General features: G+C 40.1%; 2 protein-coding genes across 2 annotated transcripts; both read right to left on the reverse strand.

Annotated features, from left to right (window-relative positions):
- Nucleotides 1-348: 348 nt before the first annotated feature.
- NR0B2 (nuclear receptor subfamily 0 group B member 2) lies at nt 349-5,154 on the reverse strand. Its single transcript, XM_039334230.1, has 2 exons — nt 3,676-5,154; nt 349-1,604 (listed from the first exon to the last, which is right to left on the reverse strand). The coding sequence occupies exons 1-2, from the start codon at nt 4,196-4,198 to the stop codon at nt 1,363-1,365; spliced, it is 765 nt and encodes a 254-aa protein (XP_039190164.1). The 5' UTR covers nt 4,199-5,154; the 3' UTR covers nt 349-1,362.
- Nucleotides 5,155-6,275: 1,121 nt separating this feature from the next.
- NUDC (nuclear distribution C, dynein complex regulator) lies at nt 6,276-19,502 on the reverse strand. The gene is made up of 9 exons (XM_039334231.1): nt 19,304-19,502; nt 16,209-16,286; nt 14,157-14,360; nt 13,862-13,948; nt 13,364-13,477; nt 12,467-12,661; nt 12,116-12,199; nt 9,711-9,829; nt 6,276-7,650 (listed from the first exon to the last, which is right to left on the reverse strand). The coding sequence occupies exons 1-9, from the start codon at nt 19,397-19,399 to the stop codon at nt 7,599-7,601; spliced, it is 1,029 nt and encodes a 342-aa protein (XP_039190165.1). The 5' UTR covers nt 19,400-19,502; the 3' UTR covers nt 6,276-7,598.
- Between the last annotated feature and the right edge of the window lie 573 nt (nt 19,503-20,075).

Here is a 20,075-nt window from a genome sequence, read left to right on the forward strand (position 1 = left end):
GCTTTCTAACATTCCTCCATATATTCCTGCCCTTTGAGAAAGCAGAGAAGAAATCTTGGCCTTTTTATGACAAGTCAAGTATCCAAAGTTTACTTTTATGTTCCCATCAACCTTCTCTCCTTCAGAGTAGGCATAGTCTAACTCTTTGATATTTCATCTTAGAACCTGTTTGCTGTACAACTGTCCTCCCTTTCAAAAACTACTCAAATATGTCTGTTGATATCCAGAACTAGACACGTACATCTTGATTTTGGCTTAGGACAACCTTTGAATGCAGACATCATGTGAAATTGGAGATAGATGTATATATCCTTTCAGTGCTCATTAATAAATTGCCATGGAACAAACTTAGAATGCTTTTATTTTTATTTTTTTTAAAAAAACAATAACTTAACTTTCTTACTACATACAAATCACAAGAAGCATCTGGTTGCGAAATACTAACATTAGAAATTTGTGCAAAGAGGGCATAAACCAGTATAGAACAACAGTATAAACTGGAGAAGAGAAAAGCAGCTGCTTTGGGCAACCTATGCAAAGCAAACTGGAGGGAAAAGAAACCTCAGTCCAGCAGGAAAATGATGAATAATGGAAATTGACATATTCTGACCTTAGTTTTCCTCAATGCACAAATCTATATAAAAGTCAGGATACCTTAAAGCAAAGTATTTGCACTTGAAGATTGGAATGTATGCAGGTCAATATTCTTATTTTAAAAATTGTTTAGAAAAATGAATTGCATTTATACGCATATCCTTTTTTAGGAGCTGGGAGAGGTTGGTTGTATTGTGAAAGGCCACCTGGTTCTTTTTTACTAGGAAAATCCTGGGCTTATATTTTGGAAAGGAGACTGTGGGTTATTTCCCAGTCAATGGCAGTTCCCAGGAGTCTTTCTGTAGGCAAGACATCCCTATAGAATTTGAACTTTGAAACTGAAGCCAATATAAATGCAGTAAAAAAAAATCAATACTGTATGCCTCACTTTGGAGTTGCAGGCATGTTTGAACAAGATTGGTTCAGGCAGAGCTTTTATCCCATAATTACAACTGATGACACCGAGCACCCAGGACTCGGCAGTTTTATGGTGCCAATTCATTTGCTATGAATGCTGCTCTGCTAGAATAGGAATTACCTACTCCAAACACCTTGTTACAAGTACAACACTTTACAGGGCTTGGGTGCATATTGCTTTCTTGCATTGTTCAGGAAGAAAATATGACTTCGCCAACTAGCACCTTCTTTGTTTGCAATCTGGCTGCTGAGATGTTATGCCTTGTCCATTCTGTATTCTCTTGGAGTTGAATACCAAGTAAAGTATATGTTGCCTGGCTCAACAGCCCAAGGATGTTATGGTTACTTAAACTATTTCATCAGCAGCATTTCTATTAAGAGCTCAAGAATGTCTGTCTTTCCAATGATGGGTTTGAAGAAAAGGTCGGTAATGAGAGCTGGGGGAATGGACCTCAAGGAGGAGGAACTCAGCAGGACTCGGGCAAATCGACCTTGATCTTCCAAGTGGAGAAGCACTAGGACTTGTTGGAGTGCTTGCTGAGCTTCTCGCTGGAGGCTCTCAATGTACGAGGAAGCCCGGAGACCTGGAATGTCTGGAAAGGGGGGAGGATGGGGAAGAGAGAGAGAGAATCTGAAATTAATTACAGACTCCTTGAAAAGGTAAACTGATTTCTTCCATTTGCCAGTGATAGAAGATTAAATTATGCAAAGTTAATTGCTTAGATTTAGAGTGTGTTCAGTTGCATTATTTATTCCTCAGTTTCACTCTGCCTCATTTACAAACTTCTATGAGAGGTGCAGCTGATTTATCCTCCAACTTACAATTCTTTTCAATTTCCCTATCATTTCCTTCCCAGCGGAAAAAAAAATCTATTCAGGAAAAACAGTATCCTGCAAACAGATATTTGACAGGGACATTTGAAAGAAGTGGCCCCACAAAGTAGAAGTTTTTATATTAAAGCTCTCAGAGTTCTGTCATGGTCCACTTGCTTTTTAACATCATTATGAAGCCTTTGCACATTAATTGTTACAGGATATTGTGTGACTCCTATTATTTCCATGTAGCAGTTTAGGGTCCTGCCTATCGGTAGATAAACTGAATGAAGAATAAACTAAGTAAACCAGTGTTTCCCAAACTTGACAATTTTAAGGCATGAGGACTTCAACTCCCAGAATTCCACAGCCAGCATTGCTGGCTGTGGAATTCTGGGAGTGAAGTCCTCATGCCATAAAATTGTCAAGTTTGGGAAACACTGAAGTAAACCAAAGCTGAATTCAAATAAAATAGAAGTGCTTATAATTCTAGGAATGACAGATCTTCCTGAACTGAAGGGAAGTTACAGTCTAGAGAGGATCAGGTGCCCATCTCAGAGAGATTCTGACATCTTTAATGGTCATGAAGTTCATGAGATGATATTGCCTGCTCATACTCTGTCCAGTGGTGGGATTCAAATATGTGAACAACCAGTTCTCTGTGTGGATGCCTCTTCCGGAAGTCCATTCTGGACCTGGGCAACAAAAAATTAGCTACCTACCGGTTCTGCCAAACTGGTGCGAACTGGCTGAGTTCCACCACTGACTCTGTCTCAGGGTAACCTATCTGTAAGGGATATTGTGAAGAAAATGAGCTTGAAGATAGAGAAGAATGCTATCTGCCACCTCAGTCTTTTTAATTGGAGGTGCAGAATATCACAGCAATAAATACAAATGCCCACTAATGAGATTGCTTAATTGGTGATATCCAAGTTCAAGATTGCTTAATTGGTGATATCCATGTGCAAACTTATTCTATCCACCCACTGAATGGCAAAGATGGTTAAGATGGTAATTGGTGATATCCATGTGCAAACTTATTCTATCCACCCACTGAATGGCAAAGATGGTTAAGAGCATGTGTGCTTTTGTCCACAAAAAGGTCCCCTTCCTCAAAGATCTGACACCACAAATTCATTAGTTTACAGATCAGTGAATGTACTCTGTCCTGTTGAGCAGTTTCGAGATACTTTGTAGTTTCTTGTCTCCCTGCTTATTTCTACGTATCTTTGTAGCAGAGAATTGGAAATTCATCCCAAAGGTGCTTTTTACAAGGCAACTTAACTTTCTTGTTTTACTTTGAAGAGGTTTTGCTTCTCATCCCAGAAGCTTCTTCAGCTCTGACTGGATGGTGGGGAATGGAAGTGAAAGGACAGTCAGAGATGTAGGAGCTTCTTGAATGAGAAGTGAAATGTCTTCAAAGTTGCCTTGTGAAAAAGCACCTTTGGGATAACTATGACCTGGATGACTGACAATCTCCGTAGACAATTGGAAAATCACTTCTTGAATTTATATTATTTATTAAATTCATAGACTGCCCATCTCACTATCCAGTGAGACTCCGAGTGACAAAACAGCCTCAACAGATGGCTTACTGTTCTGATGGCAATACTTGATGCTGCTTTGGTTATATAAAGTTTAATCTTTGGATAAAAAAACCCCAGCATCATAATTTATGATGCTCTCCGCCTTATAGTTTTGTTTTAATCAAAATACAGATGACTCACTAAAAGGAATGAAACTAGCCAAGGCTGAGAGACTGTGGAAGAATATTGCTTGTTTTCCCATCAATTATGGGGGAAAAACTATTGTGTGGCCTTCTGAAGCTATGTATGAGGACACGGCACTTACCCGGGTTGAACAGAATTGCGCCTTTCAGATAGGCATATTCTTTAGGACTCAAGTCTAGGCTCCAGAAAGAGTTTAAGCAGTACTGGAGGCGTTGCACGCTGGCCAAGGTGGGCTGCACCCGCTGCAGCTCCTGCCTCTTGCACTGGCCATCGAGAAGGATCCTCTCCAGCATGCTGGGTACAGGGGTTTCCATAACCTCAAAAGTCACCATCTCCTGCACCAAGCCCAGAAGGAAAAGGGGAGCCCAGCAGCTATCCAGCAGTAAGAGCTGATCTTCCCAAGGCAGGAGCTGGAAAGAAGGCAGGTTCTTCATGAAGCTGATGGTCTTCACCAAGACGTCAGAAGCTGCCTGGCAGGTAGCTTGTGGGGTCTGAAGGCAAACGGCACGGCGCTTATGGCACAAGCAGCGTTGTTGGGAAGAGCCACGGCTACCCTTGTGGTGAGTCAAGTTCTCACTGAGCAGCATGTAGAGAATGGCATTCTCATTGTTTTCATGATGACAAGGACACTTCTCACACTCCATATTCCTGTGAGAGCCAAGCTGACTCACTCAGTACTGTCACAAGTGCTTTCCTCCCGCCTGCTGCTTCGGCAAGTGTCCAAAACCCTTCAGCTACAGCTCGTTACTCTGTGGCTTCTTTCGTCCTCTCCTTGGCTGTTATCATCTCTGCTTATAAGGCTCCTGAATGGGCGAATAAATCCACCCACTTCAGCAGCCTTGACCTCCTGTTGATGAGCAGCAGCAGTTCATTGAAAAACAAGGACTGCCCTGGGCTGATTGGTTAGAATGAAGTGAGCTCTCCACAGGGCTCAGAGGAGCATTTTCTCAATGAAGGTGCCAGAAGACTTGGGACCTTAACGGGATCGCTGGTATCAGTATAAACAAAGTCATTAACCCAGCCTGTACCATGGCACCAAGGCTCCAGTCTGTAATCAGGTTTCAGGAAACGACAGGGGTCACTGTCAAGGAGTTCACATAACACACACACACACACCAAGTCCAACAAAGAGAGTCCTATGCAAACAGTTCATAAAGTTCTAGCCTTGGAATAAGCAACCTGGAAGTCATGTAATCTAAAGGTTGTTTAACTCAGACAGCTGCTCTTGGCTAATAATGAAAAGAGGCAAGGGACAAAAAAAAAAAAGAGCCAATGTGCTCACTATGCCTAAAAGTGTTGTGCTGTTGTCTTATTTGGAGAGACACTGGCAATGTATAGCATGCTAGTTTTCTATTTAGTACAAATTCAAGTTAAACAGAGGCCCCAGTAAGTCCAGAGAATAAATTGTTTAAGCCTTACTTATGCTTTCTCAGTTATAACATTTCCAAACTTATTTGGGGGGGTGGGCAATAAAGTTACAGGCAGGTTTTCTCTCCCCCCCTTTTTTTGTTGGCTCCCTTGCAAGACATCAAACAAGTGGATAATTCTTTATTTTTGTTAGAAATAATAGGAGCAAATTACGAGATTGTATATATTTAATTTTACACGTATTAACTGCAGCAAAAATTGTATTTGCCCAACATTGGGAAAATGAAAATTTACCAATTGAAGTATTAATTAAGAAAATTTTATAATGTGCAGAAATGGACAGATTGACTTTAAAGATAAAAGAGAAAGACGACTCAAGTGTATTTTAGAACATGGGATAATTTCTATCAATGGCTAGAAATATGAGTTAGAGAGAAAGGAATGTGATATGTAACTTTGAATATAAATTAGTAAGAAGACTATTGATTAACATATTGTTTATGATAATTATTATCTATTATTTCTTGTTAAACACATGAACCCAATATTTAGCTATGTGCTAAATATTGAGAATGTTATTTGGAAAAACTATAACCCCAACCCCAACCCAAATCCTAATCCCACCTCATTCCTAAACCCATAAAAATTAATAAAATTTATAGAAAAAAAGTGGATAATTCTTCCATAAGACAATCTAATGCTCCACAATCTATTTTTTCTATTTGTAACATTTATACCCATTGCCATGTTGAGGAAAGCCAGCTAGGTCTTGGTGTCCAACAGAGGTCTAAAGTTGAACAGATTACAAGAATACAAGTGTGCAGAGGCAATCAACACCATCACCCCATGACAGAAAACAAGCCTTTGCAACAATCCAGATTCAAGAGAAAAGGGGGATTTGAAGCATGCACAGGCACTCTAGATCAGCTGACAAACCAATGTATTAAGAATATTTTTCCCTTGCGTAATTGGTCTGCACAGCCTGAGAAGAAAGTAACAATAGGTAGTTTCTAGCAGGGAAGAAACACTAAAGTGTGTGAAACATTTGACAGTCTAGAGCTGATGGAAATATGATTTTTTCCAGATGTTCTCGATCCCCCAGATGTGGTACAACTGCAAGGTTCAGAACTCTCAGTCAAGAGCCATGGAGGCTTGGAATTCTGGGATCTCAACTCCCAAAACTTCTAAAAGACATTACGATGGGAAACCCAAAATACATGCATCTCCTCCAGTTTATACACACGTTGCTGGAAACTATTCAGCATTCTGGAAGTAGCCTTATACTTCATTGTTGTTCATTTTCTTCAGTGGAGTCAAACAACAACTGAAAAACACATTAATTTGAAGAGAGCAGAAAGGTACAGAACAGTTTATTTAGAGCTGCTACTGATCTTTGAGAGCTTGCTCTTGGGTGCTCTGATAATCAACGCATGAAAGCATCAACTTTTTAATCGTGCATGCACAATACGAGCTATTTGTAAGCAACAAAACAGAGCAAAATGTTCTTGGCTGACATGTCCAATTCTGAAAAGAACAGATCTGACAAGGTGGCCAGCTCACTTTCACCAAGCCAGAGACCCGCTTCTTGTTCATTCCGTTCCCTTTAACAGCGGAAGAGCCTTAGTTACTGTTGGCATCTCAGGTCAACACAATGCATGAGATTGACTTAAGATGAGCATTAACTCCTTCGTTTTCTTGGTGGAATCAGTGATATAATAACATTCCAATTTTCCTTGGATTTGAAACTCCCCAACCTCCATGTTGTAACAGAAGCAATGAAGCATTTTGTAGCTTCTCAAACCTTTGAGACTATTCTCACCAAAGCTCTGAGATAAGTTACAAAATGGCTTGAGGGAAACAGTCAAGGACAATAACGTTGACAGGAATGAAAATAAGACCAGCGTATCACATTATTAAAGATCTTAGCCTTCTTGCAATCTATCCCAAATCCTGGACAAATGTACTCCAGGTTTCACTACTTATGACTGCAGTGTTACTTCTGAAGGTAATAAACAGTAACGAGTGTCAGATGCATGGATCTGCAATGAATCTGCTCCTCACTGTAACATCTAAAGAACACCCTGTATGTACCCAGCACACACATTCTTGCACTGCTGCACCTTGGAGTGATGGCTCAAAGGGAACATGGCAAAGATTGTCAGTGCTTTGTCTGATTCTGAAGCCGCTCCCTGTTCTTATATGGAGTTTTATCTTTATAGTGATTGCTTGGTTTTTGAAACAACAAAAGAGTGATGTTATTTTGAAGGTAGGACTTCCAGCCCTTTATTTAGGAGCAAGTGTATGATCAAGGATGAATATCAACTTGAATATTTTTTTTTAAAAAAATGATACCTTCCCAGATTTTCCAAAACTAAGAGAAGCCCAAGGGAAAACAATTATTGTGTAATACAGCTCCCATTTATTTCAATCCTTCGTCTCCCTAAAATATTGCTTTACAAAGATGAAGGACAGACTTCTGATAACTGATGCTGCTGCTGAAAATCCAGAAGTCTAAGCAGTATACTATATGGAGATACCAGCACAACTACTTTTTAACTCCAAAATGGAGTGATGTGAGTAACTGCATTATCCCAAAGGGAAAGAGCACACAATTTTTTTGCTGTTTAAAATTGAACATTTGCCAGGGAAGGAGAAAAAAAAATAGGGGAAATTGTATTAGTTGAATTTTGCTTTGGAAAAATCCATTTCTGGGTGCTGTTCCATGAACCTGAAAAAGGGAGAGAAATGAGTATTAGTTGACATGAATAAAGAATACTAGCATCTGTGTCCCTCACCCCCAGTTCTCTCCCCTAGCACTAAATTAGAAAGAAACACTTTCTAATTGTTGATGTTAGGAAATTTGGCTGCTGCAGGGTCTCAGCGAAGATACCTAAGAAGGATAATGCCCAAAACGTCATTAGGTAGTAAGGGAAATCCAGTTTCAGACACGTCTCTTTCTCTCTCTCTCTTTTTTTTAAAAAAATCAAACACTACCCTCTGGAACAGTGTTTCTCAACCTTGACAATTTTAAGGCATGTGGACTTCAACTCCCAGAATTCCACAGCCAGCAATGCTGGCTGTGGAATTCTGGGAGTTGAAGTCCACATGCCTTAAAATTGTCAAGGTTGAGAAACACTGCTCTGGAAGGAAAGTAATTTTCAAAAAACAGGGAGTGACCAGTCCAGGCAAAAGCAATAATAAATAATAATTTATTATTTATAATAATATAGAATAATAAAATATAGAATTGCCATTTTGTAAGTTAACAAATTTCTAAGCTATCACTGTGGCGTTACTGAGCATGACTTATGTAGAATCACATCACCTCTCTCTTTCACATTATCAGTAAAATTGTCCTGTCATGGAACCCAACAGTTGTAAATCAGCAACGATAAATCGATCAAATATTGCCCTTAGGAACGATTAGCTCCAGGTCAAATACGAATTTTCCAATGCAAGCAAATATTCTTGTTTGTGTCTCACTTGGAGAAACATTTCTTACTAGGGCTTTTTGAAAATCAGAAATAGTATTTCTGACATCCTTTTCCAATTACAATTATCTCAGCAAATGCCAGCTAGCACTATTAGATGTTTAGTACTTAAAGTATTATTTTCAGGCTCTAACTACTTTTACATTCTTAAAGTCTATGTAATTGGGGGAATTCGTACAATTACATTTATGCAAGACAAGGATAAAGCTCCCATTTTATAAAGAAATGGAGGGCTTTGACCCCTAACTGTTCCACTGAAATACATAGAAACTGAGGCACAGAGTTACTCACAAAACTGACTCTAATTTACTAAGCTCAGAGTATATGGATTTCACTGATCACCTGAAAGTGCACTATTTCCCCCCCACCCACCCAAATTGTTTTACTTACTGGTAGGTTGTTTAGTCAACCTACTGGGAGGATAGCTGTGACTACTTCATGGGGTCACTTTTTCCACACTATCTGAAAATGCTAGCCAGCAGAAGGGCAAAGGGTAAAGTTTTAGAGCTAATAGACAAATTAAGAATATCGTTGGGGCCGAATGGCACTTTTCCAAGACTTCTTAATGAGCCAATCTGTAAAATAGCTGAATTATTAACTAAGAACACCCTTAATGATATCATACGTAGTGGAAGAATTAAGACCCAAAGAAGAGAGCTTGAAAGGAGGAGGAAGGCAAATAGCTGACTGACAGGGCTAAATTGCAGGGCAACGTCCAGAACAAAAATTGTACATTTTCTGTAAAGCATTGCTTGTTTGAATATGTCACTACTGATAAGTAGAAAAGGCCTCATGTCCAAGCTGTGACATTGTGCCTATAGAGATTAGCCAGGGAAAAACAGAAATTGTCTCCATTTCTGGCTTTATTCCTTTTCTCTGCTTGTGCTATTTAGAACGACTGAGGAAAAGTTGACTTGACCTTTAGTTACCCTGTTTGCAACTTGAGTGCAGGGAGAATCACCCTATATGGCCTTAGAAGGGGAATTACTCACAGAAGCTTCTACTGAGATCTCTGACAAGCAGGGCAGTAAAACAATAAAATGCATGATTGTCTAGTGAGCGGTGTGTTATCTGACTGGGAGGCACATGGAGATTAGAGGCAGAGACACCACATCAATAGTTCAGGCTGAGATGGTACTGCCTGGCTTCGTGGTCTCTACATAGCACTTAGTTGCTGGGCTGTCCTTATAAATGCCATAGCGCCTCCCCCCCGCCTCCCATTAAGAGGCAAGTCTGCTCTTGCCTGGAAAACAAGCTGTTGCTCCCTTCTTCCTAGTATAAAACCGGCCTTACTCACTTTTTCAGGATGTCCTGCTTCTTTTGCTCATCCGATGTGGGAAGCCCCATTGATTTCTGTCGCTGATCATACATCATTTTCTCAACCATGCTGCGTGTTTCGCTATCCAGGTCTGATAACTTGAAAATTGAGAGAAATGTATTAGAGAAATTCATATTAATTTGATACATTTGCGGCTCACCTTCTAGATACCACTTAATAAAGTCACATTGATAACACTTGTATAGGTAGCAATATAAGATGGTTTTTTTTTTTCCTTTGGTTCCATAACCACCAAAATTCTCTTCTATTCTATTCCTTGGTTTTCAGTGCTGTCTATTCAGCAGCAGCAGCAGCAGCAGCAGCAGCAGCAGCAGCAGCAGCCCCACATCAAGGTCTCTGAACAGGAACTGCAGAGAACCAGCCGTTGAAACTTATCTAAACGTTTGGAGGAGAAAGTCTTTGCTTGCCCAGAGCAGCATATAAAAAATAAACTAAGGCTTGCTTAAGAAAATATACCTTATATTGTACAGTAGTTGTTGTTGTTTTTTTTAAAGAAAAAACCATTTTGACGCTCCTTTCTTCTTGGGTGTTTGGAAACTACCCCCTGGAAAGGTTTCTCTGTACTAACTGTAAAGAAATTTAAAGCTGACCTTGAAAAAGGTATGAGTGAACTGTTAGGCAGGGACCTGGAGAAGTATATTGGCTTTCAAACTGTTAATAAACCCTACAACAGTGTTTCCCAAACTTGATAATTTTAAGGCATGTGGACTTCAACTCCCAGAATTCCACAGCCAGCAACGCTGGCTGTGGAATTCTGGGAGTTGAAGTCCACATGCCTTAAAATTGTCAAGTTTGGGAAACACTGCCCTACAACAATAGAATAAGATTCCTGGAATCTCCACAGTGTATTTTTTTTTTCCTTGCCCTGACCTACTTCAAAGGGCTAACAAAAAGGATTCCTTCCTGGGACAGTCAGCCAGATGCTGCCATTTGCTGAAACAGACTCTGGTTACAATTTAATGAAGTAATAGATTCCATTATGTGCTACTAACAATTAAATCTTTCAAACAGTCTGTGAAATGCAGTGACCCTAATCTTTCTCAATCACAGGAGGGTAACTTGAGGCTGACAATGCATGGTTGCCTACTCCATGAATTTTGGGTGCAGACCCACTTTGACTGACACCAAGCTGCAGGTGAGCAGCGGGGATCTGCTACACCCTTGTTCATGTTAGTAGTAGCAGCAGCAGCAATAATAATAATAATAATAATAACAACAATAAAGTTGGAAGGAACCTTGGAGATCATCTAGTCCAACCTCCTGCTCAGGCAGGAAACCCTATACCATTTCAGACAAATGGCTGTCCAGTCTCTTCTTAAAAACTTCCAGTGTTGGAGAATTCACAGCTTCTGGAGGCAGGTTGTTCCACTGATTAATTATTCTAACTGTCAGAAAATTTCTCCCTAGTTCTAGGTTGCTTCTCTCCTTGATTAGTTTCCACCTGTTGCTTCTTGTCCTGCCTTCAGGCGCTCTGGAGAATAGCTTGACTCCCTCTTCTTTGTGGCAGCCCCTGAGATATTGGAACATGGCTATCATGTCCCCCCTCGTCCTTCTCTTCGTTAAACTAGACATACCCAATTCCAGCAACCCTTCCTTATATGCTTTAGCCTCCAGTCCCCTGATCATCTTTATTGCTCTTCTCTGGACTCTTTCTAGAGTCTCAACATCTTTTTTATATCGTGATGACCAAAACTGGATGCAGTATTCCAAGTGTGGCCTTACCAAGGCATTGTAAAGTGGTATTAATACTTCATGGGATCTTGATTCTATCCCTCTGTTAATGCTGCCTAGCACTGTGTTGGCTTTTTTGGCAGCTGCAGCACACGGCTGGCTCATGTTTAAGAGATTGTCCACTAGGACTCTGATCCCTCTCACAATTGCTACTATTGAGCAAGGTACCACCTATACTATACCTGTGCATTTGGTTTTACTTGCCTAAATGTAGAACCTTACTTTTTTCACCACTGAATTTCATTTTGTTAGATAGCGCCCAAAGTTCAAGTCTGTCAAGATCCTTCTGTATCTTAAGCCTGTCCTCTGGAGTGTTGACTATTCCTGCCAGCTTAGTGTCATCTGTAAATATGATGACTTCCCCATCTATCTCCTCATTCAAATCATTGATGAAGAAGCTAGGATGACTCCTACTTCCAACGGCAATCATGGGGGGTTGGAGAAGGTGGCAGAGTTACTCTGCCACGCAATGATGCCTGATAACCTGTATGTGAAGAGTGTGCCTGCCTGGGTCACACCCACATCCACCAAGGCCAACAATCCATTCCAGAAGTGAAATATGTACATGTGGGCCACAAATGGTCAAGCAGCACACTTGAGTTAAAACAAAACCTGACCAAATCATCACTCACTTTTGAATTTTCAGGGTTAATTTTCTTGGTGTTAATCTCTGGGTCTGTTTGGACTAACTTGTTCCACCATTCCATCTTGTTGATCTAGAGTGAAAAGAGAAATATTATTATGTAGAATATGTCAGCTTCTTTGGATGTGGCATATGCAGTAAGAACATAACTTTCTTTTTCTTGCAAAGATGGCAAGATAACATCATATTCTTCTATCTCATCACAATATTACTGCATACATTTTATTTGGAGTGTTAGATATGCTCTATTAAACAAGTATTAAATATAAAGCAATCAGCACAGATGAGAACCCTTGCAAAATCATCCATTCACTCAAATCCAGAAACATTTGCTTTTTACCTTTTCCAAGTGCACTGTGACTATTTTTCCATCCTCAATCAGCCATGAGCTCTCCTCCACCTTCACCTCATTGTACAGGTCTCCATCAATCACGGGGGGATGGCCCTTTAAGCCCACCTTCAGATGACGCCTCTGTGTATCAACCACCATATCCTTTCCCTTCAGTTTGAAGCTCACATTGAATGGGATGGCCAGCTAGAGAGAATAGTGAATTCTTCATGAAAACCTCAGGCAAGGAAGACATACAGATTACTACTAATAGAATCCTTGGAAGTCTTCTATCTACCCTCCTGCTCAGGACAGGAATCCTCAAACCAATGCAGATAAATGGCTCTATCTGAACACTTCCATTGATGAAGCACTCATGATTCACGAGACAAACTGTTCCATTGTTAATTACTAATGTTCAGGTAATTCCTCCTTATTTCAAGTTTTAATATTGCTCTGTAAAGCTGCCACCCCCTGGTTCTTGTCCTACCCTCAGATACCAGAAGATCCTTCCCTGTGACAGCCCTTTAAGTATTAGAAAACTACCACCATATCTCTCCTTAATCTTCTTTTTCTTTAGCCTAAACATACTGAGTTGAACTTTTTCATAAATGGTAAACTCCTTACCATCTTTATTGTTCTTCTCTACACTTATAACCATCTATTTCATTACAGTTCTGCTTACTGTTCTATTCCTGACATAGAATAGCATTCTGTGGCCAGTTCTAAAAAAACATCTTAAAGCTATTTATTAACTCGTGGATTCCCATAGTAAGATGTCTGGGTTTTTTTCTTTATTATCCAAAAGAGACTTATGAAACAATTAAATATTTCACTGATTCATTTTCCTCATAAGAAGCAGATACTATTACGTAAAACTTAGTATGTACTTCAAAATCTAAAACTTACATCCAGTTCAGAGAGGGTTTGCGTCCACCTGTAGTTTGGCAGGTCTGCTCCATTTCCAGAGTTTGGCTTAAGTTTTCCTTTGTCCTTCTCATCTTCCTCTTCTTCATCGGTATCCTTATATAACATAGGAGTGTACATAAAATATGTTTCAGAACTTTTTAATGAGGGCTTTTTCTGTTTACTGCATTATTTATAGAGATGGCAATTCAGCTATTATACATGTATGGGTCCAACTTTCTTAAAAGTCTTCTCTGCTTAAGCCAGGTTTTAAAAATATACTGCAAAGGTCCTTTTTCCCAAAGCCAATCTGGGGGTGCTGTGGTGTGTGTGTGTGTGGTCCTCTGGCATGTACTTGCATAAATGCTAGAATTTCATGTTGTAGTTACAGTATTGTGACTAACATGTTCCTTATTTTCAACCATCTTAAAGCAATAAACTAGCAAACAGATTAGCAATCGTCTTTTGTGCCTGCAACTAAAATCTGGAAAAATACATTACTTGCTTGCTGGATTCGGGAGATTCCACTGGCTTTTCAGCAGACTTGACAGGTATGTTCTTTGCCTCATTTTCTTTCTTCTCTTTGTTCTGTTTTGAAAGAGTAGCACCTCCATAAACCCATTTTATTTGTGATATGCACATTTAAGCAGCTTAGCAATAGCAGTAATCCCACTTCATCACTCATATCCAATACAAATGGTAGCACTGAATGGCCCATGTACAAATCAAAAAGGGGATTTCCCAAATATATTGCCCTTGTATTATGCCCCACCAACAGAGGGAACCAGATTCACACCTGGTCTATTTCCAGTTGCAATCTTTCTGCCTCCTCATCAGTCAGCTCCTTAATCCTTGGCTCACTGTCTTCCTGTTTAGTTTCTTTGGCAAGTTTAGCAGCTTGTTCCGCTTTTTCCCGCTGTTCTGCTTCTTGACGAGCTTTCTTCTCTTTCTGGGCTTTCTGAGCAAGTTTGTTGTGGTGACTGAAAGTCTCTGTGATTAACTGAGGTGGGAGAATAGAAAAATAGTATAATGGGCATGATTGTTCTCAATCACACAAGCAGTAAAAATGATCTCAAGTCAAGCTCCATAGCTGGTGACTGCATCCATTCTGTTTTCTTGGCAGAGATAAAACAAAACAAATAGGGGACCTCTTTCAAAAGGAAGAATGTTCAGGATCATTCCCCACCCATACTTTATAAATTCCTCCAATGAGGGAAATCAGGATTGAGATTTAAAAAGTGAAAACAATAGCCCACATTGTAAAACTACGCCCAATTTGTTTTTACAGGGAGGTAAGGGTGTCAGACCTATAACGTCTATTTAAGGCAATAAATACTCATTACTTAGTAAAATTTTGTTTTTCCTCCAAAAAGAACTGTAACAGGAAACTTATAGTTGTTGAAAGTTTTTCGAATAATAAAATTGATCTGCTCCTTTCTAAAGAGTTGGCAGTAGGAATGAACAGGGCCACCTTTGTCCATAGTTTAGAGAAGTCCTGAGGGTCATGGCTAGAGTGTGTTTGCTCCAAGTGGTGACACAATCATTTGACTCCACGACTGGCTTAATTTCAAGGGTTCCCACTGATGGGTGACCTTACAGCAACTGCAGCAGCCAAGGGTCATGAACAGTAGTGCTGAAATTGGTAACACACAATCTATTTTGCCCTTTGGATGGTGACATGTTGGAGATGCATGCCAACTTCTGACCTTGTCTACTGCTGCTACCGTAATTTGAAAAAAGGGACAGAAGAACGCTCTTTAAGTGGTGAATAACTGGATATCTTAGCCCTTCTATAAGAGCTTAGTAATTGCTGGCTTCCTCATGTAACAAAATCTGATTTTAGATTCTAAATTTCAGATTCATTCCTTTCACTGAATACTCATTTTACTAATTTAAGGAGCAAACAGATTTTAAACAGCAGTGTTCTAGATACTTCCTCTATTGCATGTAATTCCCTAAATTCTGCCAGTACTACGGCACTTAAAGATTTATTTAATTCCACAGGTATATGTAAAAATTTCTGTACACATATACAGCTGTAAGGATTGCTTTCCAATTTCCTATAATGTATCAGCTTTATATTGACTCTGATTGACTTTGGAAGACAAAAGGTGTGCGTCAACACTGTACATCCCTCAGGGAAGCTAACAGCCACTTTTGAAAGGCTTTGTAAGTAATTATAATATGCAGAAGAAATATATAAAATGGCATGAGCATATTTTTAAAATCTAAATAGTTTCATAAATTAAATATTCTTAAACTGAACGGGTAAAATTCTCTTCAAAAAAAATTCACAAAACATTGTTTGGAACACTTACAGAAGAGTTGTTAAAATTAAAAAAAAACAACATGATGTGTCATACTGCCCCATCACTCTATCAGTGAAATAGAGAGTGATGTGGAATAGAGTGGATCACGCAGAACATTTCACAAAATCAGGTTAGAGAAACTCTGCTCTTTGGGAACAAACCACTGTTGAAGAACTGGACTTAGTACTTTCTAGTAGAGAACAAACAAAGTAAACTGGTATTATTGATCTTCAGGTGTCTGAGTCAGACCAATACATTTTTGACATGCTAGCTTTTCAACCAGCCTTTTGTCAAAGCTTAACCAAACAAAATGAACCCAAAACATCTATTATTGTCATACTCTGAAACAAACCTGCTCAATGAAGGTCAGACATAACATAATGTGATCTCTCCAGTATCTTTCCAGAGCCAGCAACTCAATGGGGTGGAATTGCAGTATAACAAAATCAAGGAAAAAACAGGAGATTTAAAAGCAAACTGTGGGATATATTTCAATCTGCCTTAAAGAGAAAAATAACTTTATAAACCAAATCACAAACCTTCTCAGCAGCGCCTTCTTCTCCCCCCACAAAGAAATCAGTTTTGCGTCTCAGGAAACTGAAAAAGGTGTTCACAAGCTGTAAGGAACAAAGGTAGCACAATCAAGGGATAAGTAGTTCACATTTCAACCTACACAGCGAACATATTTTTAAATAAAAAACATACACCATATAGAAGTGACCCACCTACCCAAGTTGCTTCTGGAAAGCCTGTTTAATGCAGTTAAGGTGTTGGAATCAAAATGGCAGACAGTTTTAGTCCTCCTTTAGGCAGGAAAACTGACTAAGTGACTTTGGCTAGCCATTCTTTCTCAGCCTACCTCACAGGATTGTGCTGAAGAAAACAGGAGTAGGGGCATTATATATCCTGCCCTGAATTGTACAAAAGTAAAGGCAGAGTACAAATATCATAGACTAGATAATATAAGCAATGTTATTTTGGTCATACTAGTGATTCTACTGCTCCCCCAGGACACACCCTCTAATAAACTACTCTAGACTCTATTTCAGAATAAATTTCCATTCAAGGAAGTTTGAGCAACCAAAACTTTAACACCTTGCAAACATTTTCACTACAGTAGTCTCCCTTAACATAAGATTTAAGTCCTGAACAAGCTATCTCAATAATGGATCCCTACTTGAATTTTTACTGCAGCATTGTGTGCAATGCTACTTTTACTTATGCCTGTTCAATTAAAGCCAACAGTTTAAAGCAGGGATGTCAAACTCGCAATGTCATGACTTTTTTGCCATTGCCGGCAATGGGGTGGGCGCGGTTTTAATATGATGCAACCGGCCTGTGGGTCGGCAGTTTGACACCCCTGGTTTAAAGGATCAACTGGTCTGTCAGAACAAGCATGGGTGTTTCCACATGGTAGGCTGACTTCACTGTTTATCAGGTAGATGACTTCACTGTTTAAGTTTAGCTGTTCCTTTAATCCTGATGTGCTAGGGTTTTATCTCCTGGTTAATTAACCTGCTTCCATTGGTAAGGGGAATCAAGTCAATAAGAAAGGATTTTGTAAGGCCTTTCTAAACTGAATTTTCTGGCATTCTAATTTATAAATCTGTAAGGAATTCCATGTCTGCTACTGGCCAATTTTTTGTTGTTATATTAACCTGAGGCCTTTTAGAAATTATGTAGTTCAGCAGTGGGATATTCTATAGCATTCCTGTTGCATAAAGAGGTATTTCCTTTCATCATCATTATTAAGACTTTAGTGAAGGTTAAAGGCAAATCCTAGTATGGCAGAGGGAACTTCCCCATGTGCTATGCAATAAGAGAAAGTGACATTTTCTTTTAAGATTCCCTTGACAAATTTTATAGAATTCATGTATATTCCACTATTTGCAAAAGGAGCCAGAAGACTTTAGCTGGAACCTACTATGCTACTGTTGAAGTATAAAACATATTGACAAATTATGTAAATTTTTCTACTCTAAAAGTTTTATTAATAATTTTGTTAAATGTAAAGCCATCATAAAGTCTCTCTCTGTGGAAAGTATATGAACTATACACACACATGTATATTGGGATATACACAGGAACAAGTATTTGTGTGTATATATATATTGGAACAGTTTGCTTCCTTGGGTGGTACAATGGATTTTTTTCTTACACTGTGATGATCATTGTGTTATGTTCTGGTTTTACTGTAGGCAAGCTGCTCAGAGCTTTCAGGATTGAATAGCATAGAAATATTATAGATTCATGACATCAAAGTATCAACAAAAAAGAGATTAGAAAATAAGTAACAGCGGTGTTTTTTAATGGGATAAACTTCAAATGTTGAACTGCAATTCCCATTTATCCTCACCCACGTGGCCAATGCCACCTCATTGGAAGGATGACAGATACATCTAAAGGCCAGTGGAGAGTTGCATTATATTTGTTAAATTTGTATTTTGCTTTTTGTCCAGGAGGTGTACTTCTTCATCTAATACCATCCTCCCAAATTGTGAGGTAGGTTGAGAATATATGACTGGTCTCTCACTGAGCTTCCATGCCTAAGGATGGACTTGAACCTGCATCTCCCAGTCTATGTCCAACACTTTCATCAGTAAACCATGAAGGCTCCCAATGACTTCTGCAGTACACAAACACAGAATAAATTAAATGCCAATTCCAATCTGCATAAAAAAATAACCAAAAGGGTTCAATGGCTGTAATACAAATTGCAAGCAAAGTATGCAGATTCATACCAAGAAACAGGCCATTTCTTAATAGCCCGGTTTGTTTGGTTCTGACACTTTCATTAAGCCATAATCAAGCAAGCCTTGGCATAGCTTGATTCGTAAATTCCATCTCTGTATTGTACAGCAATCCATTCATTAGTTTTCAACCAAAAATTCTGAATAGCAGTATTGTACAACTATGAACCACTTATACAATATGCCCATTTGGGCTATAACTGGTCCAGAATCAAAACAGGTTCAGATTACAGAGAGCCTGGATACAAACCCTCAAAGACAGGGGTCTTCAAACGCGGCCCTTTTATGACTTATGGACTTCAACTCCCAGAGTTCCTCAGTCAGGCGTGCTGGCTGAGGAACTCTGGGAGTTGAAGTCCACAAGTCATAAAAGGGCTGAGTTTGAAGACCCCTGCTCAAAGAGATCCTTCATCAGGAATATTTTCTGGAATGGATTAGAAATTACAGTGGCAACAAACCACAGGAGAAACTGTACCAGTCTTAAGATGCCATAGAAATCACTAAATCACAAGAAAATATCTAATAGCACAACTAAAAAGTAGCATTTATTCCAACATGGTGTTGTTGTTTTTTAATTCTAATCCTTTCCAGATGGTTATTTTTTCGAAGAACTTTAGTGCCACCGTTCAACAGGTGAATCTTCGGGGCAATTCACCCCATACACTCAGATACAGCCTCACCTTCCTAGTTCCACATTTTAAAACCGTTTCCGAGATTTCCTATGGACCTTTTCTTCGTGAATGGTGGGTGCGTTTTATTGGGCAGCCTCGGCTCGTCTGAGCGTTCATTTCGCTGGGCCCCTTTGCCGAAGAGAAAGGACGGCCCTGCAATGTAGGCCGTACGGAAGGAAGGGAGGGACCGCCCGCTCCTACCCTCCATTTTACCTCACGCACGCCGCCCTGGTGCTGCTGGGCCATGGCGAGCAACATGCCGTCGAATCGCTCCTCGTTGTCGGCTGCCTCTTCCCCGCTGGCCCCCATGACGCCGGGATCGCCGACTGGCTTCTCCCCTTCTTTAAAGAGCCGTTCACTCGCCTCAGCACGCACCTGCTACGACGGCGGCCGGAAACGGAAGAGAAGCGTATTCTGCCCAACCCTTTCCGGAAAGGTTTTGACCAACCGTCGAACTCGCCGCGTTGATTGGCAGCAGGCTCTTTCAATCCGCGACGAGAGGAGGTCAAAGACTCTCCGTTAGGCCCACGTGTTTGGCGTCGGTTGCTATGGTTACTGCCTGTGCTGTGAGACGACGGGAAATTCCAGATTACACATTCGCGGCCCGCGTGGAGAGGCTCGCCCGTGGCTTCCCGGTTGTCTTGGTCGTTTGTAATAAAATGTCTGAAAAGACGGGACTCGAGTTTTGCATTTATTGCTTTTATTCCCCGCTTCTTTTCCCCCTGTTAGGTCCTCCCCCGCCCAGCATCTCTGTAAAGTGATTCGACCAGGGTGAGGAACCTTGGCTCTTTTATGACTCGTGGACTTCAACTCCCAGAATTCCTGAGCCAGCATAGCTCAGCTTGGAACCCTCTCCCTTTCCCCTCAGCATGGCTGGCTCAGGAATTCTGGGAGTTGAAGTCCTCAAGTCAAATAAAGAGCCAAGGTTCCCTACCCCTGGATTAGACGATGGGAGTCCATTGTTTGTAATGATGAGAGTTGGACA

The sequence above is a fragment of the Crotalus tigris genome, unplaced genomic scaffold (genome assembly GCF_016545835.1).
Source record: "Crotalus tigris isolate CLP2741 ecotype Arizona unplaced genomic scaffold, ASM1654583v1 scf7180000017628.32516253702:7417878, whole genome shotgun sequence".
In the NCBI taxonomy this organism is placed as follows: domain Eukaryota; kingdom Metazoa; phylum Chordata; class Lepidosauria; order Squamata; family Viperidae; genus Crotalus; species Crotalus tigris.